The sequence below is a fragment of the Balaenoptera physalus genome, assembly GCF_965194825.1.
Source record: "Balaenoptera physalus genome assembly, chromosome: 4".
Lineage (NCBI taxonomy): Eukaryota > Metazoa > Chordata > Mammalia > Artiodactyla > Balaenopteridae > Balaenoptera > Balaenoptera physalus.
In genome coordinates, this window is record NC_138891.1 from 75,063,153 (window position 1) to 75,089,639 (window position 26,487).

At 37.8% G+C, this 26,487-nt stretch overlaps 2 protein-coding genes across 20 annotated transcripts in view; one reads left to right on the forward strand and one right to left on the reverse strand.

The window, feature by feature from the left end:
• The window catches only part of LRCH3 (leucine rich repeats and calponin homology domain containing 3), a 119,899-nt gene extending 101,029 nt beyond the window's left edge, over positions 1-18,870 (forward strand). For 11 of the 17 annotated variants that reach the window (XM_082458570.1, XM_082458555.1, XM_082458568.1 and 8 more), the window contains 2 exons: positions 9,294-9,371; positions 12,821-15,802. In XM_082458570.1, the coding sequence (XP_082314696.1) occupies positions 9,294-9,371; positions 12,821-13,021 (279 nt within the window). In that variant the 3' untranslated portion in view covers positions 13,022-15,802. Of the gene's footprint in view, positions 1-9,293; positions 9,372-12,820; positions 15,803-15,900 lie in introns of those variants that run through there. The other 6 variants (XM_082458560.1, XM_082458566.1, XM_082458558.1 and 3 more) reach the window with 1 other exon arrangement.
• Positions 1-26,487, reverse strand: part of DRC9 (dynein regulatory complex subunit 9) — a 67,803-nt gene that overhangs the window by 3,450 nt on the left and 37,866 nt on the right. For 2 of the 3 annotated variants that reach the window (XM_082458673.1, XM_082458672.1), the window contains exon 11: positions 18,092-25,225. In XM_082458673.1, the coding sequence (XP_082314799.1) occupies positions 25,085-25,225 (141 nt within the window). In that variant the 3' untranslated portion in view covers positions 18,092-25,084. Of the gene's footprint in view, positions 1-18,091; positions 25,226-26,487 lie in introns of those variants that run through there. The other variant, XM_082458674.1, reaches the window with a different exon arrangement.

Consider the following 26,487-nt stretch of genomic DNA (forward strand, 5'->3'; position numbering starts at 1 on the left):
ATGGCCTTTATTATGTTGAGGTAGGTTCCCTCTATGCCCACTTTCTGGAGAGTTTTTATCATAAATGGGTGTTGAATTTTGTCAAAAGCTTTTTCTGCATCTATTGAGATGATCATATGGTTTTTATTCTTCAATTTGTTAATATGGTGTATCACATTGATTGATTTGCGTATATTGAAGAATCCTTGCATCCCTGGGATAAATCCCACTTGATCGTGGTGTATGATCCTTTTAATGTGTTGTTGGATTCTGTTTGCTAGTATTTTGTTGAGGATTTTTGCATCTATATTCATCAGTAATATTGGTCTGTAATTTTCTTTTTTTGTAGTGTCTTTGTCTGGTTTTGGTATCAGGGTGATGGTGGCCTCATAGAATGAGTTTGGGAGTGTTCCTTCCTCTGCAATTTTTTGGAAGAGTTTGAGAAGGATGGGTGTTAGCTCTTCTCTAAATGTTTGATAGAATTCACCTGTGAAGCCATCTGGTCCTGGACTTTTGTTTGTTGGAAGATTTTTAATCACAGTTTCAATTTCATTACTTGTGATTGGTCTGTTCATATTTTCTGTTTCTTCCTGACTCAGTCTTGGAAGGTAATACCTTTCTAAGAATTTGTCCATTTCTTCCAGGTTGTCCATTTTATTGGCATAAAGTTGCTTATAGTAGTCTCTTAGGATGTTTTGTATTTCTGCGGTGTCTGTTGTAACTTCTCCTTTTTCATTTCTGATTTTATTGATTTGAGTCCTCTCCCTCTTCTTCTTGATGAGTCTGGCTAATGGCTTATCAATTTTGTTTATCTTCTCAAAGAACCAACTTTTAGTTTTATTGATCTTTGCTATTGTTTTCTTTGTTTCTATTTCATTTATTTCTGCTCTGATCTTTATGATTTCTTTCCTTCTGCTAACTTTGGGTTTTGTTTGTTCTTCTTTCTCTAGTTTCTTTAGGTGTAAGGTTAGATTGTTTACTTGAGATTTTTCTTGTTTCTTTAGGTAGGCTTGTATAGCTATAAACTTCCCTCTTAGAACCGCTTTTGCTGCATCCCATAGGTTTTGGGTCGTCGTGTTTTCATTGTCATTTGTCTCTAGGTATTTTTTTATTTCCTCTTTGATTTCTTCAGTGATCTCTTGGTTATTTAGTAACGTATTGTTTAGCCTCCATGTGTTTGTCTTTTTTACGTTTTTTTCCCTGTAATTGATTTCTAATCTCATAGCGTTGTGGTCAGAAAAGATGCTTGGTATGATTTCAATTTTCTTAAATTTACTGAGGCTTGATTTGTGACCCAAGATGTGATCTATCCTGGAGAATGTTCCGTGCGCACTTGAGAAGAACGTGTAATCTGCTGTTTTTGGATGGAATGTCCTATATATATCAATTAAATCTATCTGGTCTATTGTGTCATTTAAAGCTTCTGTTTCCTTATTTATTTTCATTTTGGATGATCTGTCCATTGGTGTAAGTGAAGTGTTAAAGTCCCCCACTATTATTGTGTTACTGTTGATTTCCTCTTTTATAGCTGTTAGCAGTTGCCTTATGTATTGAGGTGCTCCTATGTTGGGTGCATATATATTTATAATTGTTATATCTTCTTCTTGGATTGATCCCTGGATCATTATGTAGTGTCCTTCCTTGTCTCTTGTAACATTCTTTATTTTAAAGTCTATTTTATCTGATATGAGTATTGCTACTCCAGCTTTCTTTTGATTTCCATTTGCATGGAATATCTTTTTCCATCCCCTCACTTTCAGTCTGTATGTGTCCCTAGGTCTAAAGTGGGTCTCTTGTAGACAGCATATATATGGGTCTTGTTTTTGTATCCATTCAGCCAGTCTATGTCTTTTGGTTGGGGCATTTAATCCATTCACGTTTAAGGTAATTATCGATATGTATGTTCCTATGACCATTTTCTTAATTGTTTTGGGTTTGTTTTTGTAGGTCCTTTTCTTCTCTTGTGTTTCCCACTTAGAGAAGTTCCTTTAGCATTTGTTGTAGAGCTGGTTTGGTGGTGCTGAATTCTCTTAGCTTTTGCTTGTCTGTAAAGCTTTTGATTTCTCCATCAAATCTAAATGTGATCCTTGCCGGGTAGAGTAATCTTGGTTGTAGGTTCTTCCCTTTCATCACATTAAGTATATCATGCCACTCCCTTCTGGCTTGCAGAGTTTCTGCTGAGAAATCAGCTGTTAACCTTATGGGAGTTCCCTTGTATGTTATTTGTCGTTTTTCCCTTGCTGCTTTCAATAATTTTTCTTTGTCTTTAATTTTTGCCACTTTGATTACTATGTGTCTCGGCGTGTTTCTCCTTGGGTTTATTCTGTATGGGACTCTCTGCGCTTCCTGGACTTGGGTGGCTATTTCCTTTCCCATGTTAGGGAAGTTTTCGACTATAATCTCTTCAAATATTTTCTCTGGTCCTTTCTCTCTCTCTTCTCCTTCTGGGACCCCTATAATGCGAATGTTGTTGCGTTTAATGTTGTCCCAGAGGTCTCTTAGGCTGTCTTCATTTCTTTTCATTCTTTTTTCTTTAGTCTGTTCTGCAGCAGTGAATTCCACCATTCTGTCTTCCAGGTCACTTATCCGTTCTTCTGCCTCAGTTATTCTGCTATTGATTCCTTCTAGTGTAGTTTTTATTTCAGTTATTGTATTGGTCATCTCTGTTTGTTTGTTCTTTAATTCTTCTAGGTCTTTGTTAATCATTTCTTGCATCTTCTCAATCTTTGCCTCCATTCTTGTTCCGAGGTCCTGGATCATCTTCACTATCATTATTCTGAATTCTTTTTCTGGAAGGTTGCCTATCTCCACTTCATTTAGTTGTTTTTCTGGGGTTTTTTCTTGTTCCTTCATCTGGTACATAGCCCTCTGCCTTTTCATCTTGTCTGTCTTTCTGTAACTGTGGTTTTTGGTCCACAGGCTGCAGGATTGTAGTTTTTCTTGCTTCTGTTGTCTGCCCTCTGGTGGTTGAGGCTATCTAAGAGGCTTGATGGGAGGCTCTGGTGGTGGGTAGAGCTGACTGTTGCTGTGGCGGTCAGAGCTCAGTAAAACCTTAATCCACTTGAGTGTTGATGGGTGGGGCTGGGTTCCCTCCCTGTTGCTGTGGCTCAGAGCTCAGTAAAACCTTAATCCACTTGACTGTTGATGGGTGGGGCTGGGTTCCCTCCCTGTTGGTTGTTTTGCCTGAGGCAACCCAACACTGGAGCCTACCCGTGCTCTTTGGTGGGGTTAATGGCAGACTCTGGGAGGGCTCATGGCAAGGAGAACTTCCCAGAACCTCGGCTGCCAGTGTCCTTATCCCCACGGTGAAACAGAGCCACCACTTGCCTCTGCAGGAGACCCCCCAACACCAGCAGGTAGGTCTGGTTCAGTCTCCCCCAGGGTCACTGCTCCTTCCCCTGGGTCCCGATGCACACATTACTTTGTGTGTGCCCTCCAAGAGTGGGGTCTCTGTTTCCCCCAGTCCTGTCAAAGTCCTGCAATCAATTCCCACTAGGCTTCAAAGTCTGATTCTCTAGGAATTCCTCTTCCCGTAGCCGGACCCCCAGGTTGGGAAGCCTGACGTGGGGCTCAGAACCTTCACTCCAGTGGGTGGACTTCTGTGGTATAAGTGTTCGCCAGTCTGTGAGTCACCCACCCAGCAGTTATGGGATTTGATTTTACTCTGATTGCGCCCCTCCTACCGTCTCACTGTGGCTTCTCCTCTGTCCTTGGACGTGGGGTATCCTCCTTGGTGAAGTCCAGGGTCTTCCTGTCAATGATTGTCCAGCAGCCAGTTTTGATTCTGGTGCTCTCGCAAGAGGGAGTGAGAGCACGTCCTTCTACTCCGCCATCTTGGTTAATCCTCTGTGTGTGTGTTTTAATTGCACCATTTAAAAGTTGCAGATATTATAACACCTTACCCCCTAAATATTTCTGAGAATTGTCCTAGGCCACCTTGCTCTTACCCATAGCCTGAAGCCAGGGATGAACAGTGTGGTGGCTGAGCCCTATTCCTCAAGGTGGGAGTGTGATGTGATTGATTCACAGTGCTCCCTATGGGATCAGGCTGAAACTGAGAAGGGACAGCTCTGAGCCCTTAGCAGCCAGCAGGGAGTGGGGGTAGGAAATGAGGATGGATGCACAGGCTAAGTAAAGAGACATTGGGTGAGGCACCAAAAGCATCCACAAGTTATATTCAGATTTCCCCAGTTGTTCCAAGAATATCTTTCATGGCTGCTCTGCTCCTCTCCCCTCACTAGTATGCACACACAACAGGATGTAATCAAGGTTTCCACATTGCATTTGATTATTATTTGATGTTGTGACAGCTCTTTTGATGAGTCTGAATGGATATTGTGCATCTGTAACATGCTTAGCCGTGTCTAACCTTTTCAAAGGTTTTGCTCTCATCTCATTTTCTGGTCATTTGTTGTTATTTATGTTATTTAAATAACATAAGTATGTTATTTACATACTTCCTGATGCAAATCCTTTACTCAAATTGCAGTTGTATCTAGGCCTATAGATTGGCACTCTGGACATTCATCTTGCTGCCTCCCCGGATGCAAATCGTTTAAGCCTCCCAAGGACCTTTGATTCTAATTATAAAAGCTGCTTTGTTACCAAGGTCCCAAGAGGCTGACATGGCCCTTTCCCCTCTAGCAAATCCAAAAACAGAGTCATGCATTTGCTTCTAAAGAAAATAGGTAGCCACTTTTTATTTAGTGACCTCAGAAAACAGGCATTCAGCTTTGTGTAGAAAAGGCAGAGAGGAACAGTAGCACTACCAAATCAACTATGCCCCCAAAGACTTGAAAGACTTGGTTTTGCTCCTAAAGGTGGTGATTAAGAGACCAGGAATTGACATGCTATTTGGCAACACCAGAAGGGGAAGGGCTTATTCATACTTTGCCTTCTTCCCAGTTTCTGTCAACTGAATTAAGAAAAATAAATTTTTTTAGTAATAAAAAAAGACAAATCTATCATTCTTCATTTTCAGGGGAAATAATTAGGAAGTAGCAAGGAGCTCATGTAGAAAGTGGAATATGAGAGGAAGGGTGACTGAGGTTCTTTATCTTCATCAACCAAACATAGTGCCTTTCATTTAAGAATGTAAAGTATTTACATACAGGAAAAATAAAACTATTTTATCAATGTTAAACCACTTAGAGACATAAAACACATGGACCTTCTTGTCAAAGAAACATGATATAACATGAAATTAGAGCATTTAAAACTTGCTAATGAAATCAACAACAACATTTAGTCATATTTATTGAGCAGCTAGTCAGTGGTAGGCGTTCTGAATAGGATGAAAGGTACAGAGATGAGTTACAAGTGGTCCATTCTCTCAAGAACATGTATTCCTCTTAAAAAGTAAAATAAATGAGGTCTTTCCTGAAATAGTATCCTTGACACTTAAAAGCAAGTAGGCCTACTAAATAAAATTGTTTAAGAGGGGATCTTTTGGGTTAATAAATGACCTATAAAGTTGAGAAACACCTCAGTATGTAAAAATTCCCAAATTATAACATTTGGGGGTGGAAAAATGGACTTTGAGTCAACCAGATGAAAACCGTCCAGTATTTTAATTAAAAGCAAAAAAATCCCTCACTTTTAAATTATGATTTAAGTCAATTAAGTCATGATTATTATGAATAAGTCAATATTACTTTAATGGGGATACTGTTACAGTACTAGATTTCAGTATAAATATTTATATCTATTTTTCCTTCATACTGAATTGCTCTCTCTCATATTAGACTATTTCTCCCCTTATTCTGACCATACAGAGAGCTTTGTAACTTACTTTCTTAGAGATTTTTCCTGATAAGAATATAAAATTAAAGCCAAATACAAAGGAAAAACCGTAGCAGTTTCTTTGTGGCTACATTAACACATAGTGATTTATTGTAATTCTTTGAAAACCTGCTAATTAGATCTCTGAGTGTAACTTAAGAAACACTTTCATGATGTACTATATGAACCAGGCTTTTTTTCCCCCGCAGTTCAAGAAATGATCCCTCATTGTAAGGGGAGGTCATAAGTCCAGGTATTTCGAAAGAAACTCAGAAGGGCACTTGTGCTTGTAACCATTAGGTTATAATTCATCTTTCTTTGTTATTTTGGGAGAATCTGTGATATATGATAAACTGCTGTTTGGTTGTTCAATAGGCATAGGTTTTAAGTAGTACAGTTCACATTGTTAGAAGTGCACTATTGAATCATATAAAAAAATCATAACAAATATCGTGATGTGACAACTCATTGAATGAACCATATCACCAAGGAAGATGACCTGAAAAAATGCTGAATCATTTCAAATTTCAAATAGCAAAATCATTTATTTCTTGTTCCTTTCAGTGTAGTTCCTTTCCTCTTGCTGAAATTATTTACTTTCTTCCCCAAAACCCACATAAGATTTCTTATTCAGATCAGGCTGTACATTACAGAAATGAAACAGGCTCTACATGGCTATCCAAAACCATGTTTTATGTCATACGAAGTTCTGGAAAAGCTTTTGGGGATAGCAGTTTCCTCTGATATTTGACTTAAGGCAAAATCATGATACACTCCAGAGTGATAGGGAGCCTACACCCCTGGGTCCTTTTTTTTTTTTTTTTTTTTTAAAGGTTTTATTTATTTGTTTGTTTTTATTTATTTATTTATTGCTGTGTTGGGTCTTCGTTTCTGCATGAGGGCTCTCTCCAGTTGCGGCAAGCGGGGGCCACTCTTCATCGCGGTGCGCGGGCCTCTCATCATCGCAGCCTCTCTTGTTGCGGAGCACAGGCTCCAGACGCGCAGGCTCAGTAGTTGTGGCTCACGGGCCCAGTTGCTCCGCGGCATGTGGGATCCTCCCAGACCAGGGCTCGAACCCGCGTCCACTGCACCGGCAGGCAGACTCTCAACCACTGCGCCACCAGGGAAGCCCTCCCCTGGGTCCTTTTAACTAGCCATTCCATTGGACACATACAGAGCGGGGATGTGTAACCTGGGATTCATGCACTCCTAAGGCTTCCAGCACTCGTTGAACTCCCTAAAATTGTATGCATGTGTATTCTTCCCAAGAGTAGATTCACAGCTTTCATCAGACTGTAAGAAGGAGTTGTATCCCGATTATGAAACACTGACCTACATCCCTGGGATTTAGACAGATGCTAAGAGAAGGAATGACTGGAGACAGATGATGGTTCCCCACTCCATTTCCCCTTCTTCAGTCAGAAATCTGCTCTTTGTAGGGGAAATCTCAAAGGAATCTTTTTATTCTACTCCACAACCCCCCACCCACACACATCTTAGGGTGCTAATACTCCTCATAGAGATAATGCTGAGTTGGACCCCAGGATCACTATTCTGAGCTTTCTTTTCTTTTTGTCTGAGGTGGTGGTGACTCTTGGACCAGTTTCGTACTTAGCAACACGAACTCTATCGTTTTATCCTTTCTTTTGCACAGAAGGAAACTTGTTTTTCTGCCTGTGCAGTAAGACCTATTTCACTCTGTCCTTCCAACATCTGAGGGAGATGTTTCAGAAATGTAAGGGTCCTTCTTTTATAGAACGAAATGCCCAGGTCCCCTTCTTTTGCTAGAGTCCCACATTCATGATCCACCTGTGCACACGACGCCCCTAGCCTTCTCTCCCAAACTCAGATCAAGATCCTGGTCTGCTTAGCTAAGGTCCCTTCAGAATAAGGGAAGCTAGTTACATTGATTCTGCTTCCCTTTCTACTGGTATATGGAGAGGGAGTTTCTAGCTAATGAAAAATTCTTCTAAGTGAAAAGCAGTTGTCCTATGTTTTCTTTGCCCAGTTTCTCTTAAAGTTAAGCCCATGCCCCAATAGCTTTCACCACAGTGACTTTTCTATTAGGCCTCAATTCACCTTACCTCCCTCTTAACTAGCAAGGAGTTAAAACCATAGCATCACTCATACCGTGAACACCCGCTCTTTTACATGTAAAAAGTCTAAGAGAAGGAGCCCAGCTCCAAGTGAATTAGCCAGTGTGAACCCCCATGATTGTTTTTCTCCTTCTGTTAAGCAGATTCTGATTCTATTTATGTTTCACTTTTTTTTTTTACTTTTTTACCTCAGTTATAGAAGAACTTGGCATAGGCAAGAAGGGGTGCTCTCCATGGAAACCTGTTATCTTCTTTCTAGACTTAATTTTGAAAGCTTTTCAATTTGAAATTTTAAAATTATTATTACTCTCCTTCCATGTCAGTTGTTGCCTTTTATAAAACTTTTATGATAAAGCCAATCCTAGTGCCTGCTACGTTTCTCCGGCCAAGATTATAGTACCTTCAACCATTACTATGTAGTTATCTTGTTTCCTCTCTTCTTGGCAACAGTATGATATTCCATCTTTGAAGAAAACCCAGATATTCCCAAGTGAAACCGTTTTTTTTCTAGAGATGGTACAGGCTTTCATCTGCTTTGTAAAACCTATAGGTCAGATTCCCTGCAAATGTTTGGCTTCCATGCCTGATACTTAAACCAGCAGATGAATTTGAACAATTGAGTTTGTTAATCACTTTGGAAAATGAGATTCAGATTTCTTTCTTACATGATAACCCACTTGGCAAAAAATTTTATCACAACTTTAGGTCATGTGATACAACTATGTTCTAGTCATCAGAGATCTTTTCAGAAAAGCAAGCTTACTAGTTAGTGGCTAGGGAAATTTCCACCCTTTGGAAAATGGTTCTTTAATCCAATCTTTTAAAATTCAAATGTTTAAAAAATTTTAAATATAACCATTGAGTAGAGACATTATGCATCTGTAACATATTTATGAGCAAAGGCTATTGATATTTTTTTATTACTGTTTTCTTTAAAAAGACTGAAAGGAAATGAACCAAAGTGTTAATAACTATAATTATATTTGAATGACTGAGCTGTGGGTAATTAATTTTCTTGTTATTCCTCCAAATTTTCTTTGGTGTATATTGCTTTAAAGTGGAAAAAAATGAAACCGTCCTCCTAAAATTTCTCTATTTAGCACTTGCCTTACAAAAATCAAAGCCCAATGTCTAAAGTAGGGGGTGGCAAACTATGGGCCAGAGGCCAGTACATATTTTTGCAAATAAAGTTTTATTAGAACACAGTCACTCTTATTTGTTTATATATTGTCTGTGGTTGCTTTCAAGCTCTTAGCAGATTTGAGTAGTTGCAACAGATCATATGGCCTAACATCTTTATTATCTGATTCTTTAAGAAAAAGTTTGCTGACCCTCTGGTCTAGAACATTCAGTTTATGAAGCAGTTGTCAAGAGTATTTTTAGTTAGCAAATTTTTTTAAACTTTGCTAATAACACCATGTTTTCTTTCCTTTTCAGCCTAAATTAACAATGGCAAAATGCAGACGAAATGTGGAGAATTTCCTAGAAGCTTGCAGAAAAATTGGTGTACCTCAGGTAATAAATTTATCATATTTTATGTTGCTAAATAAATTTGGGTATTATTTTCTTAAAATCTTTTAGAAATGCAGGTATCTAAAATCTTATAGGGTAGTTCTGAGCTAAGTTGATAATTACTAACATGATTTTGTGTTACTAGAGTCAGTCATTATATTTTGAGCAGTTTCCCTTAATTATTTACAAGGACCAAGCAAAGAAATCATATACACATGAATTTCAATATGTTGTAGTAAGTAATTAGTGCTAAGTAATCAAAAATAGTTATTCTGATATTTTCCTAAATATCCCCTCTTGCTGATTGACTTGTGTACAACTTCATACACAGTAGAGTCTGTGCTTCAGAATAAGTGCATCTCAGACTAAGAATGTTTCAGTCGGCTTCAGTTTTTTAACACTTGCTTTAATGCTTTTAAAAAATGTTTATTTTGAAATAATTTTAGGCTTTGAGAAATGTTGCAAAAATATCACAGAGAGATACTGTATACACTTCACCTAGGTTCCTGGACTGTTAACATCTAACATAAATGTAAACATAGTATGTCATCCAAACCAATAAACACGTAGACAGTGCTGTTGACTAAATTGCAGATTTTATTCAGACTTTACCAGTTTTCCACTAAGCTCTTTGGAACGGAACACACAAGAGGCCATTTCTAGTCACTTGTCCTGCTCTTGAGATTTTTTGCCTCCAGGTTCCTCAGTTAGAGCTTTATTGCCCTTTAATAATACAAGTAGTTAAACTTTTACCCTTTAAAAAACAATTATGTTAAGTGTGGCACTCTTAAAAAATATTACATATAGTGACATATATAGATAAATTTAAAGAAATAAAAACTGGTGCCATTTGATACTTTTTTCATTAACTACAACCATTACAGTTCATGTCACCATATTTTGTCCAACGTTCAAGGAGAAAAACATGACACTTTTCTATCACCTTCTTAATTAGCTGTCAGAAACCCGGTATTGGCCCCTGGACTCAACAAGTCCACTATTTCTCTCGAAGTTAAGCCCTTGTCCCAACGGCTTTTCCTGATAATGACTCGTTTTACCCAGTTCACCATTCCTCTCTTTAACTAACATGAGTTGAGAAGGTCAAAGCATCACTTGTCCAATGAACACCTTTCCCTTTCAGCTCTTTCACAAAGTGGAAGAGAGCCCAGCTCCACAGAGCAGCTGCACTAGCCAGTGTTAATTCCCATGAGTGTTTTTTCTCCTTTTATTAAGTAGAGTGTGATTCTACTACTTATTTTTTACTTTTTTCTTTTGCATTTTATTTAAGCTGAGTTATAAAATAACTGAAATTTATATTTAGTGATAGTTAGTAAGGATCTTTTTTGTTTCTGTGGACAAATTCAAAGCAAATGTATTGCCTTTATATCATATTGTTTTCTGAAGGCTCATCATCTCTTTTAGAACTAACCATTTTTAAACATATTGAGAGCATTAATAAGGTTTCTAGATAAATGGCATACATTTCTGCATATTAACAGGCAGGTTCTAATATTCACATGTACACTCTAACATTCAGTGTTTCCCTTATGCCTACTTGAGATGATCCTACCTGACCATCACAAGCATGCCCAGTACCTGCCCCAGTTCCATAGCACAGTGTCTTTGAACAAGAGAATGTGGCATAGGTTGGTGCAGGAAATGGGAACCAGAAGAAAAATACGAGTGATTAAAAAGAGGCACCACATACCTAGAGAGAAGAGTGCTGAAAACGGCCCCACACGGCAAGACGTGCTGGCGCACTTAGCCTATGTCAAACCTGTAAAGGACTTCTTACAGTCCTTGTACATGTACTCTGGGCTTTACAGAACTGTCATCTGTCTCAGATTTAAAGTCGATACATTGAAATTCTTTTAGAATATAACTGCCATCGGTCAACAAAATCAAAAACAGTGTGCCTTTTAAAGCATGCACTTTATTCCATCATTTGCCAAGCAATGGTTAACAGTATTTATTTGAAGGCAGGAGATAGAAAAAATACAATTTTAAAAGACTGGGTACTAAAAAAAAAAAAGACTGGGTATTTTTCCAGGGTGGTTTTAGACTGGAGTTCTTGCCACATCCTCCTTCCCCTCCCTTTCCCCCACCAGAAAGAGTAAGTGGACATTCCACATGGGCCACCTCTTCCTTCTCCACTCCTGCCTTCCACTCAAGTCTCACCACCACCATCACTAACACTTTTAGATGGGTTCCTGTTATGCTGCTACTTCTGCTAAAACAGTTGATCATTTGCCTAAAACAAAATGAAGGAAAATGAATAAATACAAACTTGTAGGTTTAAACTAGCATTCTCAGGTCCCTCTGCCATGGGAGGGAAGAAGAAACCTATACCTCTTCTTCTTTTGTTCTCCCCTACTTCTGGGCATTATGACCTTTACCTAAACATGACCACCTGCTATGTTTAACTTGTAAATAAAATCAGTGATGTAATAATGATCACTTTTGAAAATAGATAACATAAAACTTAATATTGAAAAATTTATCAGATCTTCTGTCCAGAAAACATGTATAAAGGTGAATGATTTCCCTTCTCAGTATAACTTTTTAAATGTTTACAAGTTAAATTATGAATGAAACACTGAAGAATAAAGTGACTGTTAAAAACCTCCAATAATGTTGGGCATATGGATAGTCTCTTTATTATTATGCTTTTATTAAATATATGTTACATTCAAAAAACTATAGTTGGTGATAAAAACTTCTGTTTGAGTCTGATATCTTATGTTCTGGAGTTATTATATGTTATGTGTGAAAGAATATTTTCCTGTTATCAAGTCCAGTAATGCTTTTATTTATTTAATTTCTTAATCTGTGAACTAGAGGGTTTGGATGATCTCTAAGGCCCATTACATCTCTAGATTCATTTTGTACAATTAGCAAACAGGACTTGTTAAGATGGACTTGACTTGATTTTTAGAGGAACACCAAGCCATTCAGTACACCTGACTTCCAAGTAATAAATTTCCCCTGATTATTATGCTTTCTTCATTCTTTGAACCTTCTTGACTCACCTGGCTTTCTCCGAAAACTTCCCTCTCCTCAGCCCACCCCCAGGTTTTGTCCTTGCTTTCTGGCCTATTTTTTGTTAATAAGGAAGAATGAGTCGAGAAAGAGGTTGCCTCACCCACTCAACCACTCTCAGGCCTCACATAACCATTAAGTCAGCATCCACCTCTGTTCATTTTATCCTGAATGTTCATGCTAATCGCCAACAATTTTATTCTGCTATTTAGTAGTAAAATCAAGCTGAGCACATAGAGGATTCTTTGTGGTTTTGTTTTTCAGCATTTTGATTCATCATAATAAAAAATGTTATAGGATATGTTTCTTTGAATATGACTGAGATGATCATATTGAATTCTATACTCAAATCTGTATTTCTGATCCACTGACTTTATTTTTCTGTTTTCCTTTCCTGCTCACACTTTGGACAGGACAATCTTTGTTCCCCTTCTGACATCCTTCAGCTAAACCTCAGCGTAAAAAGAACTGTTGAAACACTACTTTCTCTTGGGGCACATTCAGAAGAATCCAGTTTTGTCTCTCTATCTATCCAGCTTTTGGGTTTTGTGGCATTTTATTGTACTTTAATGTTAACTCTCTGTATGCTTTATTACTGGATCTTCCCCCTTTAGCCGAACGTGCATTCCAGTGATTTTTCCACCTCATTCCTGTGCTTGGTAAAGGAGGTTTGTTTCTCATTCAAAAGTATTTACATATGTGCTTTTTTTAAGTTGGTTAGCCATCAAAGAGCTAACCGATAAAGTAGGTAAATCCTTTCCTTGTGTGTCCAGATGCACAGCTCATCACGTTAGGGAGCATTTATGATTGCTAGCAAAGAGCAGAAAGACCAGTATATTTTCTTCTGCTCATTTGTCCATTTTCCTGGCCTATATGTGGCCTTGTTTCTCTTATCATAAATGCTGAGCAGGGTCTACTAATACAATCCTGAGCCTGTTGTTAAAATATGACTTAGAGCTTTATTTCCAAATGGCATAATAAAATTTCCATCTGGCCTTCTTTCCATGCCTCAACACAACTTAAGTGTGGAAATTGTGAGAAGTATTAAAATTAAGAGTTGCTGAACTTTTCAACAGCTGTTCATGTGGAAACAGTTGTACCCCTTCTGTTCTGGGGAGCACCTGGTCACTTAGATCTCTGCATTGAGCTGTGCCCTGAAATCCTGAAATCTGTCTTTATTGGTAGGCACAAGTCCACCTAATAAGCATCTGCTCTCTGGACATCTGGAAGGCACTGGCCATTTAATCTTAATAATTTTAATTTGATCAGAATGTTCAGTACAAAGATAATGTAGGTCCCTAGATTGCTATTCTGAGCCCATTGTGTACATTGGAAACAGTACACAAGCAAATTATCTGGAGCTGATCTTTCAGGGGTAGGCACCTGTCTGCACATTTATTATGTTTGTTATCTTTAACTTCACTTCTAGAATCCTATTTAGAATTTAAAATTGGAATTTATGTAATTTCCAATATATTTGAACCATCTTAATAGGTGAACTTATATTTGATAGGCTGTTGAGGAGATTTTATCTGAACAGTAGCAGGTAAAGTATTAGGCAGCAATCTCTGTTCTGTACCCAAGGCAATGAATGCCTCTTTCAGAATGCTTAGTATATTAGCTGCTAGCCTTAATGCTTGAAAGTACTTTATAATTGCATTCAGATTCTGGTTCTCATAAATAGTGTTTCTGGACATTCAGGAATCTCTGAACTCTGTTAAGAAAATTGGACAACTGAACTCATGTATGAAGGAAGATTGTAAGGAACATATCATGTTGTAGAAGTCAATCTGAGGATCTGATTGCTTTGGTTTTCTTTCATATTAAATGGGAAAATTATTTAACACATTAAAAACCTTTTACTTTTAATGCTGAAACATTGAACACTGTGTTGAAAACAGCAGTAGTGCCTTTTGGAGTTGGGGGGAGGTTTTTTTTTGTTCTTAAGATGTCTCTGAATCAGAGATCATTCAGTTTTGTGAAGTTCTGTCCCTTTAAAAAAAACACATGGTGTTTTGTGTGGTTTTGGGGGAGTAATGGTGCATTCTCTTCAGAACAGAGTTCCCTCTAAGCCAGCTAGAAGGTAAATGTGCATCTGGAAAGCATAAGCCACTGAGGGAATGTGTAAGCCACGGGCTTACAGGTCACAGGGCACCCCTGAAAATGGAGATCAAGGAATCGGCGTCAGAGGAAATATGTCTCCCCCCAGAGTAAAACACCCTGCAGGTTCATTTTAAGTATAGTTAATCTGTACTTCAATTGTACTCAGAAGATTTATACAAAGTTGCTAGTTTTATAAGATCAAAAGATTCCATTTACCTTGTTTTATCAAGGTAAGTATTAAATAAAAAGAAAGTGATTAAGAAGCACAAGTACCAATAACGGTTCATAAAACATACTTGTTATATTTTTTATTGCAACTGGTTTTGTAAACTTCCTAATAATATATTAAGTGCCAATGAAAAACTGAGAAAAATCCAGTTATCTTCTTTAATAAGTATGTATAGTCTCTTTTTCAGTAGAACCAGAATTCCACTTTGATTCCTTTGAGTGTAACCTCTTCTTTCTTTCATCTAATCAATGATAGATGTTATTCTTATGATATGCCTTTTTGTCTTACAAGAAAGGATTAACCAAACACATTAATGAGGCAATAAACAAGATGGAAGTAATTTAATTTGCTTAAGCAAACATGTAAATGATTTTCAAATATGTTAATTAATATGTTCCTGACTAAGCTCACATCATAGTTCTCCAGCATAATTTAATCCATTAAATACCAGAATATAAAATACTTTTTCAAATATGATTTCTTTATTTAAAATCTGTAATTCAAGTTTTTAAGTAATTCAAACTGGGCCTTCCATGAATTATCCAATGTAGGGGAAATTTTCTCAAATACTTCTAAATCTCAAGGATATACTTCAGCTTCTTCCTGTGATCCCTGCCTGGTCTGAGAACCCTGATTTTCATAGTCAGGACTATAATGTAGAGAGCATTCCTCTCTCATGCAGTCTGAGTTATGGCATGAAACTATCTTGCATTCCTATGGTTTGTAATTTCCAAAGCGCTTTCTCCTACAATGTTATATCTTTAGGCTTCAGCCATCCGGTAACTTGGAATTGTTTTTCTATTTTCACCTGCCTCATTTTACTGATCTGCATTGCTCTTTTATTTATCAGGGGTGAAGGATTCTGCTTTTACTCCATAGTAGTATGTTTATCTTCTGTTGTGTGTAAAAGTGTATGTAACTTGTCCATTTTCTAATATTCAAAATGATCTGTATGTACTTTTAGATGTATTAATAAAAAAAAAAAGTGACAGTGAGTGTCAGGTACCATCTCTGTGTAACTCATATTACAGGTACTGACTTCTCGTATCTCAGTTCATTATTATGAGGGAGAGAAGAGATGCTTATTTTTTCTTTTCAGTTCTGTGATGTTCATCCTCTTTTCTCTTCTGTTTGTTTTTATGTTACATTGTCCCATTTCAGGAGCAATTATGTTTGCCTCTCCACATTTTAGAAGAGAAAGGTTTGAGCCAGGTTGCACTGACGGTCCAGGCCCTCCTGGAACTTGCCCCGCCCAAGCAGCAGCAGCACCAGCTATCTGCTGTGTAAGGACTCCCAGCACCGTGGGCGTTGGCCTGGCCAAAACGAAACAGGACAGCGTGACTGCTGCTGTGAGCCGTCTGCTTAACAAAGCGCTTACGTGTTCTTAAAAGGGACTGTTTCCATGATTCCTAACAGGAATATTTTGCTTCATTTCTCCATTTTAGGGGAGGTTATATCCATTTGAATTGAATTGTTTATGAAGACACGGTTGGTTTTCACAAATGAAACTTAATTCTGTCATTATTGAGAACCCAACACTGAAGCCTAACCTGGCTGTGCTTTTCTAGAGAGTAGGCTCTTTCACATACTGAAGACTATCTTCTCAGAATGATGTTTGTCTCTCTTGAAGGCACAGCCATGCTGTTATCTTTCCCTGTTTGCAAGCCCTGTGGAATCCACTAGTTTCTAAATGTGGTTGTTCATTAGAATCTCCTGGAGAATTTGTTAAAGTACAGATTCTCACTCGGTTGGTCTAGAGTGAGGCCTGGGTATCTGCATTTCAACAAACATTCCAGGTGTTTCATGTAGTGGAAACCATTGTTCCAAGCTAGATATCTGTATAATTTGGGGGGAGTAATGACTTCACCGTGTTTTTCAGCTCTATTATGACTACTTGGACTGTTCTGTCCAAGGTAAAATAAAAATAATGTAGAAGGTCTAGATTTTGCTTAGTAAAACAATGAAACAGATACCGCTGCATTTAAGGCCAGTGTCCTAGGCGTCCCCCCAGCTCCAGTCCACCACCACTCAGAGGATGGTTCCATGTGTCATCCCACTAGTATCTAAACATTATAATCAAGCACTCTGCACACAGGGTCCAGATCTTTAGGCTGGTAGGTTGTGGCACTCTGCATCCTGTGTGTTGACTTCACTGAGCTCACCCCTTCTCCCCTGCGAGCTGCTCCCAGGATACCTGGGCCTGCGAACACCTTCCAGTCACAGCAGATGCACTTCCAGCTCCCCAAATAACAGAAGACTATGAAAATACAGGAAAAGCCAAGCTTCTTACATTTCTTTCAGCTAACTGCCAATTTCCGTAGCTGAGGTAAAGCACTTGTGGCGTTTTAAAAACAGCTTGCTGTCTTTTCATCTAGCCATCTAGCTCCCCAACCAGTGCCTTATTTACTCAATTATGGGTGCAGTAAAAGGGCCCAAGGGCTCAGACAGCACAAAACCAGGAGCCCTAATTCAAGTCTAAGCCACTTGGGTCTTTCTTCCCCTATATTTTGAGACCCTTTTAGTTGTCAGTGATATCTTCTGGTATTCACTGCCTTTATAAACCAAGTAAATAGAGTAAGTGAAGATACTAGTTATCTAGGTTTTTTCCTGTTGTTAACTGTTCTGGGGTTTCTTTACCAGTACATGCATTTAAGAATAATGTTCTCTCGTTTTATCATGTAGCAGCATCTGAAAGTAAATCTGGATAAAATCATGTTGAGTATCTGGCCAAAATAATGTTTTCTCCTTGTTGTCACAGTTTAAACTTATATAACACAAAACATCTGAGCTCAAAGCCCAATCCTTCAGGGTCCTTACAAAACAAAAGTAAGATATGTTTTAAGTGCTTAGAGCCAGACCCCATTATATTTACAGTTCCAAACAGACCCACCAATCATAGGACTTGTTTAGAATTTAGCTGTGTATATCTTTAAACTCTAGGTATTTTTACTTCTAGTCAACATTAAACCTCAGTACAATCTCCAAATTATAGACAGCCATTTGAAATGAAACTCAGCAAAGGACAGGACTATTTGTCACATAGTTGCAAGGAATAATCCCAGTCAGCATACATAATGCAACATTTGGGACATTTGTGACTAATTTCCCCATAGGAATAATTGGAATTTTCAACTTATTTCAGATTTTATACATAGCATGAAACCTTATTCATATATTTTTATCAGACTAATTCAAATTTATATTTGAATAGTTAGAAAATATTTGTTTACAGTTTTGGTTGATAATGAAAGAAAAATATAAGATATATTGAATGTCTTTTCTGTGTCAAGATGCAAAACAAGTCATTATGTTTTTGTTGGAAAATTTTTGTACTCAGTGTTTTGTATATACCTTTTTTTTTTTAACTGGAAAGAAAATTTAATATTTAGCCTTGCTAGACTCTAACATAAGATGAAGATGACTTTGTTACAGTTCCACCTGACCATTTATGAACTTCCTACTGAAGCAGTGACCTTCCCAGCGCTGAAGAGTGAATGAAGAAAAGGCTAAGTGCCCGCCCACTAGGGTCTCTGCTAACAGTGGAGATTTTAAGTCAGCAGGTTTCTGGGCTTTCAATCTCATACTTGCTTAGCACTCCAAACCAATTTTCTCTGGAAACAACTCATGGGAGGAAGGGCTTTGTATTTGACTAGAATAGAGTAGGACACTTAGTAGTAGTAGGTCACTTTCCTTAATAGCTTTTGAAAATACAGCCTCACAGCTAATCAAGGAGTCTGATTTCTCTACTTGATAAAAGCCCAGCAGTGACTAATGATGTATGACTACGCTGACGAGTATGATGAATTTTTTAAAACTAAGCGCTTAAATGGTTATAGAAATGAAGGAGAACATGGATATTCAGAAACGTTTTTATATACATATTGCAGTAAGGTGGTTTACAGCATATTTCATTTTATTTCTGAAAATGTTGTAAACATGTAATTAGTAAAAGATTTTGTAAAACATTGTCCTATATTTGTATGTCTGTAAATATAATGCATAAGTTCTAAGAATAAATATGTCAGTATCATGTATGTTATTTTAAATTGCCTGTATGCCACTTTACACATTGACATTAAAATAAAAGACAACACTTCAATAGCATGAAATAAAGGCTGATTTGAAAATGTTCATACCTAAAGCATGGTTTCCTTGGCAAAAATAAAAGGGTAAATTCTTTGATGGAACATCACTAGAAACTGGGTCCTCATATTGGTTCCTTCAGATAAAAATATACTTTTTTAAGGAAGTGTACATATCAGTACTGTCCAGTATTTAGAGTTAGATATAAGGCTTAATTTTGAAATATATGTGACCCATTTGGAAGACTTTTCTCAGAAATTACCAACTGTGCTATAGGGAGAGCTTTAGCATTCCAAGACATTCTATTCTGATTAATCAAGGCAAGAATGACCCAATGGGCTCATTCTCTTTTAGCAGGAGAGAGAATGACAATCAGCTTTATGTGCCAGTCACAGATTAGGTATTTTCACATGCTTTACCTCTTTTAGTCTTAATACCCCATAAGGTGAGAGTTGTTGAGTAAGCAAAGCAGGTATAGGCCCTACTGTCTCACGTCTCAGCAATATCTCCAAACTCATCTCCCTGCTGACCTGTGTCCCCTGTCTTTCCTATGTGTGGGTTGTATATCCTGACATCTCATTTCTGTCTTGTATTTATCATTTATATCCATACCTATTTCCCAGAAAAGGAGCTGAAGCAGCTAATAATAAGATATATGTTCCATGTGACAACCCCCCCATAAAAACAGTAAAGTGATAATAAATTTAAAAGGCAGGCAGGAACCAACCTTTATTAAAACTTTATTGTGTATGTATTATCCTAGACACTTGATAAACGTCATCATGTAGTTCCTACTGAACACCACTTTTGCTCATAAGAGTGTCATTTATTACACTAGAAGGAATCAATAGCAGAATAACTGAGGCAGAAGAATGGATAAGTGACCTGGAAAACAGGATGGTGGAATTCACTGCCATGGAACAGAATAAAGAAAAAGAATGAAAAGAAATGAAGACAGCCTAAGAGACCTCTGGGACAACATTAAACACACCAACATTCACATTATAGAAGTCCCAGAAAGAGAAAAGAGAGAAGGGACCCAAGAAAATATTTGAAGACGTTATAGTTGAAAACTTCCCTAACACAGGAAAGGAAATAGCCACCCAAGTCCAGGAAGTGCAGAGAGTCCCAGGCAGCATAAACCCAAGGAGAAACATGCCGGGACATAATAGTAATCAAATTGACAAAAATTACTAAAAGCAACAAGGGAAAAACAACATACAAGGGAACTCCCATAAGGTTAACAGGTGATGTCTCAGCAGAAACTACAAGCCAGAAGGGAGTGGCATGATAAACTGATGAAAGGGAAGAGCCTACAACCAAGATTACCTGGGGCTTCCCTGGTGGTGCAGTGGTTGAGAATCCGCCTGCCAATGCAGGGGACATGGGTTTGAGCCCTGGTCTGGGAAGATCCCACATGCCGTGGAGCAACTGGGTCTGTGAGCCACAACTACTGAGCCTGCGCATCTGGAGCCTGTGCTCCGCAACAAGAGAGGCTGCGATAGTGAGAGGCCCGTGCACCACGATGAAGAGTGGCCCCTGCTCGTCGCAACTAGAGAAAGCCTGCGCACAGAAACGAAGACCCAACACAGCCAAAAATAAATAAATTAATTAATTTAAAAAAAAAAAAAGATTACTCTACCTGGCAAGGATCTCATTCAGATTTGACGGAGAAATCAAAAGCTTTACAGACAGACAAAATCTAAGAGAATTTAGCACCACCAACCCAGCTCTACAACAAATGCTAAAGGAACTTCTCTAAGTGGAAAACACAAGAGAAGAAAAGGACCTACAAAAACAAACCCAAAACAATTAAGAAAATGGTAATAGGAACATACATACCAATAATTACCTTAAATGTGAATGGATTAAATGCTCCCACCAAAAGACATAGACTGGCTGAATGCATACAAAAACAAGACCCATATATATGCTGTCTACAAGAGACCCACTTCAGACCTAGGGGCACATACAGACTGAAAGTGAGGGGATGGAAAAAGATATTCCATGCAAATGGAAATCAAAAGAAAGCTGGAATAGCAGTACTCAGATAAAACAGACTTTAAAATAAAGAATGTTACAAGAGACAAGGAGGGACACTACATAATGATCAAGGGATCAATCCGAGAAGAAGATACAACAATTATAAATATATACGCACCCAACATAGGAGCACCTCAATACATAAGGCAAATGCTAACAGCAAATGCTAATGCTAAAGAGGAAATCAATAGTAACACAATAACATTGGGGGACTTACACCAATGGACAGATCATCCACACAGAAAATTAATAAGGAAACACAAGCTTTAAATGACACAGTAGACCAGATAGATTTAATTGATACTTATAGGACATTCCATCCGAAAAGAGTAGATTACACTTTCTTCTCAAGTGCACACAGAACATTCTCCAGGATGGATCACACCTTGGGTCACAAATCAAGCCTCGGTAAATTTAAGAAAGTTGAAATCATATCAAGCATATTTTCCGAACACAGCGCTATGAGATTAGAAATCAATTACAGGGAAAAAAATGTAAAAAAACACAAACACATGGAGGCTAAACAATACACTACTAAATAACCAAGAGATCACTGAAGAAATCAGAGGAAATAAAAAAATACCTAGGGACAAATGACAACGAAAACACGACAATCCAAAACCTATGGGATGCAGCAAAAGCAGTTATAAGAGGGAAGTTTATAGTAATACAATCCTACCTCAAGAAACAAGAAAAATCTCAAACAATCTAACCTTACACCTAGGGGAACTAGAGAAAGAAGAACAAACAAAACCCAAAGTAAATAGAAGGAAAGAAATCATAAAGATCAGAGCAGAAATAAATGAAATAGAAACAATAGCAAAGATCAATGAAACTAAAAGCTGGTTCTTTGAGAACATAAACAAAATTGATAAACCTTTAGCCAGACTCATCAAGAAAAAGAGGGAGAGGACTCAAATCAATAAAAATTAGAAATGAAAAAGGAGAAGTTACAACAGACACCGCAGAAATACAAAGCATCCTAAGAGACTACTACAAGCAACTCTATGCCAATAAAATAGACAACCTGGAAGAAATGGACAAATTCTTAGAACGGTATAACCTTCCAAGACTGAACCAGGAAGAAATAGAAAATATGAACAGACCAATCACAAGTAATGAAATTGAAACTCTGTTTAAAAATCTTGCAACAAACAGAAGTCCAGGACCAGATGGCTTCACAGGTGAATTCTATCAAAGATTTAGAGAAGAGCTAACACCCATCCTTCTCAAACTCTTCCAAAAAATTGCAGAAGAAGGAACACTCCCAAACTCATTTTATGAGGCCACCATTACCCTGATACCAAAACCAGACAAAGATACTACAAAAAAAGAAAATTACAGACCAATATCACTGAGGAGTATAGATGCAAAAATCCTCAACAAAATACTAGCAAACAGAATCCAACAACACATTAAAAGGACCATACACCATGATCAAGTGGGAATTATCCCAGGGGTGCAAGGATTCTTCAATATATGCAAATCAATCAATGTGATACACCATATTAACAAATAGAAGAATAAAAACCATATGATCATCTCAATAGATGCAGAAAAAGCTTTTGACAAAATTCAACACCCATTTATGATAAAAACTATCCAAAAAGTGGGCATAGAGGGGACCTACCTCAACATAATAAAGGCCATATACAACAAACCCACAGCAAACATCATTCTCAATGGTGAAAAACTGAAAGCATTTCCTCTTAAGATCAGGAACAAGATAAGGATGTCCACTCTCACCACTATTATTCAACATAGTTTTGGAAGTCCTAGCCACAGCAATCAGAGAAGAAAAAGAAAAGGAATACAAATTGGAAAAGAAGAAGTAAAACTGTCACTGTTTGCAGATGACATGATACTATACATAGAGAATCCTAAAGATGCCACCAGAAAACTACTAGAGCTAATCAATGAATTTGGTAAAGTTGCAGGATACAAAATTAATGCACAGAAGTCTCTTGCATTCCTATATACTAACAACGAAAGATCAGAAAGAGAAAGTAAGGAAACAATCCCATTCACCATTGCAACAAAAAGAATAAAATACCTAGGAATAAACCTACCTAAGGAGGTAAATGACCTGTACTCAGAAAACTATAAGACACTGATGAAAGAAATTAAAGATGACACAAACAGATGGAGAGATATACCATGTTCTTGGATTGGAAGAATCAATATTGTGAAAATGACTCGACTACCCAAAGCAATCTACAGATTCAATGCAACCCCTATCAAATTACCAATGGCCTTTTTTACAGAACTAGAACAAAAAAATCTTAAAATCTGTATGGAGACACAAAAAACCCCAAATAGCTAAAGCAATATTGAGGGAAAATAACAGAGCTGGAGGAATCAGACTCCCTGACTTCAGGCTATACTACAAAGTTACAGTAATCAAGAGCATATGGTACTGGCACAAAAACAGAAATATAGATCAATGGAACAGGATAGAAAGCCCAGAGATAAACCCACGCACCTATGGTCAACTAATCTATGACAAAGGAGGCAAGGATATACAATGGAGAAAAGACAGCCTCTACAATAAATGGTGATGGGAAAACTGGACAGCTACATGTAAAAAAATGAAATTAGAGCACTCCCTAACACCATACACAAAAATAAACTCAAAATGGATTCGAGACCTAAATGTAAGACTGGACACTATAAAACTCTTAGAGGAAAACATAGGAAGAACACTCTTTGACATAAATCACAGCAAGATCTTTTTTGGTCCAACTCCTAGAGTAATGGAAATAAAAACAAATAAACAAATGGGACCTAATGAAACTTAAAAGCTTTTGCACAGCAAAGGAAACTATAAACAATAAGAAAAGATAACCCTCAGGATGGGAGAAAATATTTGCAAACGAATCAACGGACAAAGGATTAATCTCCAAAATGTATAAACAGCTCATGCAGCTCAATATTAAAAAAACAAACAACCCAATCAAAAAATGGGCAGAAGACCTAAATAGACACTTCTCCAAAGAAGATATACAGATTGCCAGCAAACACATGAAAAGCTGCCCAACATCACTAATTATTAGAGAAACGCAAATCAAAACTACAGTGAGGTATCACCTCACACCGGTTAGAATGAGCATCATCAGAAAATCTACAGACAACAAATGCTGGAGAGGGTGTGGAGAAAAGGGAGCCCTCTTGTACTGTTGGTGGGAATGTAAATTGATACAGCCACTATGGAGAACAGTATGGAGGGTCCTTAAAAAACTAAAAATAGAATTACCATATGACCCAGCAATCCCACTACTGGGCATATACCCAGAGAAAACTGTAATTCAAAAAGACACATGCACCCCAGTGTTCACTGCAGCAGTATTTACAATAGCCAGGTCACGGAAGCAACCTAAATGCCCATCGACAGATGAATGGATAAAGAAGATGTGGTTCATATATACAATGGAATATTACTCAGCCATAAAAAGGAACAAAATTGGGTCATTTGTAGAGACGTGGATGCATATAGAGACTGTCATACAGAGTGAAGTAAGTCAGAAAGAGAAAAACAAATATTGTATATTAACGCATATATGTGGAACCTAGAAAAATGGTACAGATGAACTGGTTTGCAAGGCAGAAATAGAGACACAGATGTAGAGAACAAACATGGACACCAAGCAGGGAAAGCGGGGGTGGGGGTGGTGGTGAGATGAATTGGGAGATTGGGATTGACATGTGTACACTAATATATATAAAATAAGTAATAAGAACCTGCTGTATAAAAAAATAAATGAGATGCCAAAAAAAAAAAAAAAAAAAAGGAGTGTCATTTATGACACTCTGCTCCTAAGTGCCATTTTTCACTATAGGCAAGTTGAATAAAGTCAGAATCAGAGACATTACAGGAATTACTGAAATTTTAATGTATCACTATAACTAGGATTATGTACTTCTTTTTCTGGTGAGAAAGAGCAAGAGGAATCTTCACAAGACTCCTAGAAATATTTCTTCCCAGCAATTTTTTTTTCAAGTTATGAAGAAGCTCTGAATCCACAGTATAATCCTAATTCAGGGTTTGAAAACTAGTATAACAGTCAAGGTGACCTAGTATAACCAGGCCTCACCTGGGAATGTCCAAATAAGAAACAACCTGTAGATGAGTTATATGTGATGGTAAAAGATGTTTCTTACTCCCTTCAGGTCCTCCTTCCCACCTCCAGAACACCAGCAGAAAAGACAGAAGATAACTTGGTCACTTCTTGCCTCTCCGCTTGTCCTTGTCTTTGCCTTTACCTTTACCTTTTGAATCCTTGCCGTCATCTTTGTCCTTCTTGGGCATTTTGAAACCACCAATTTCCTTCCGTACCACAGTGCCTCGCCACCAGGCCTGGAGCTGGAAGAGGACAGGGAAGCGGGTACAATTTGTAGTATGTCTGACAAGTTGCATTCTTTCTACATAAGGGGATTGTTTCTTCATAAACTAACTTCTGTGAAGATGGCCTCTGAGACACAGAAGTGGCCAAGCATGCTATCCTTAGAGCAATGCTTGCCTGTTGTGCAGGACCCAGAGCTTAAGTCCTGGACTCTGAAGTTCTCAAGGAGTAAAAATAAAGAAAAGGGATCTGATTAGGCCTACCTTTCCTTTACACTTAGAAACCTGAGTCCCTTGTACTGCTGCTCGTTATGAACATCCAAGTCTCCCAAATCTAACAACCATTTGATCCAAAAGGGATGCTAGTTACCTGGACCACAGGCAAAAGCAAGCACTCAGTCAAAAATGTACAGATAATCTAGTGATTTCAGTAGGTTTCCTGGTGCATTTCAATCTCTAATGATTGATGAAAGGATCAAAACTCCCCTTCAAAAAGGATTTAGTTAGCTCCCTTGAATATCTTAGTCATTAGACACAACTGTTCTAAATACAGTCTGGTCTACTTTCAAATCAGATTAAGCTCCAAAGACTGGGAGCAAATCCACTAATGAAAAGAAAACAAAAATGGTCTTCAGCTACCTCTTACAGTTTTGCTCTAAATTGAGGAATCCTGACAAATAGAAAACACCAGAGAAGCTCAATAAATACTTGCTAACTATACATCTGACTCCTAATGGAAAGCTCAAGTTTGGGTTTAAATACCTGGTCCTGAATGTACTTCAAAGTTTACTATCTTAATACACCCCCTAATATACATCCCAAACCACAGCTTGCACACTGTAGGGTCTCAGCAGATACTCCTCTTTCAGAGAGAAGGGCAATTGTCAAAACTACAGTTTTAGTCCAGCTGATGTTACTCTGGCTTGAAAATATTTCCCAGAATCTGACTTGCCAGTTTCATCATCACTAATATACACAAGTTGATATAAAACTCTCTCTCTTTTTTTCTGAACTGCTACTTAATCACCTTCACCTTTTTTGAAAACAGCTCTTTATCTGAACCTAGCAGATAGCCTGGACTGACTTACAAATAGGATTTTAAGAAGCAGTAGTATATTAAAAAGAATTCCTTTAAGAGCTATTCTGGTTAGAAATAGTATTCGTAAGTTTGACCTCTGGGCACAAGTTCTAGGTTTTGCTTCCACTGCTAACCACCTCTTCCTTCCTGGATTAAAAATTGGGGGCATGTCCTTTTCTCTTAACTCTCTCCCTGCACCATGGAC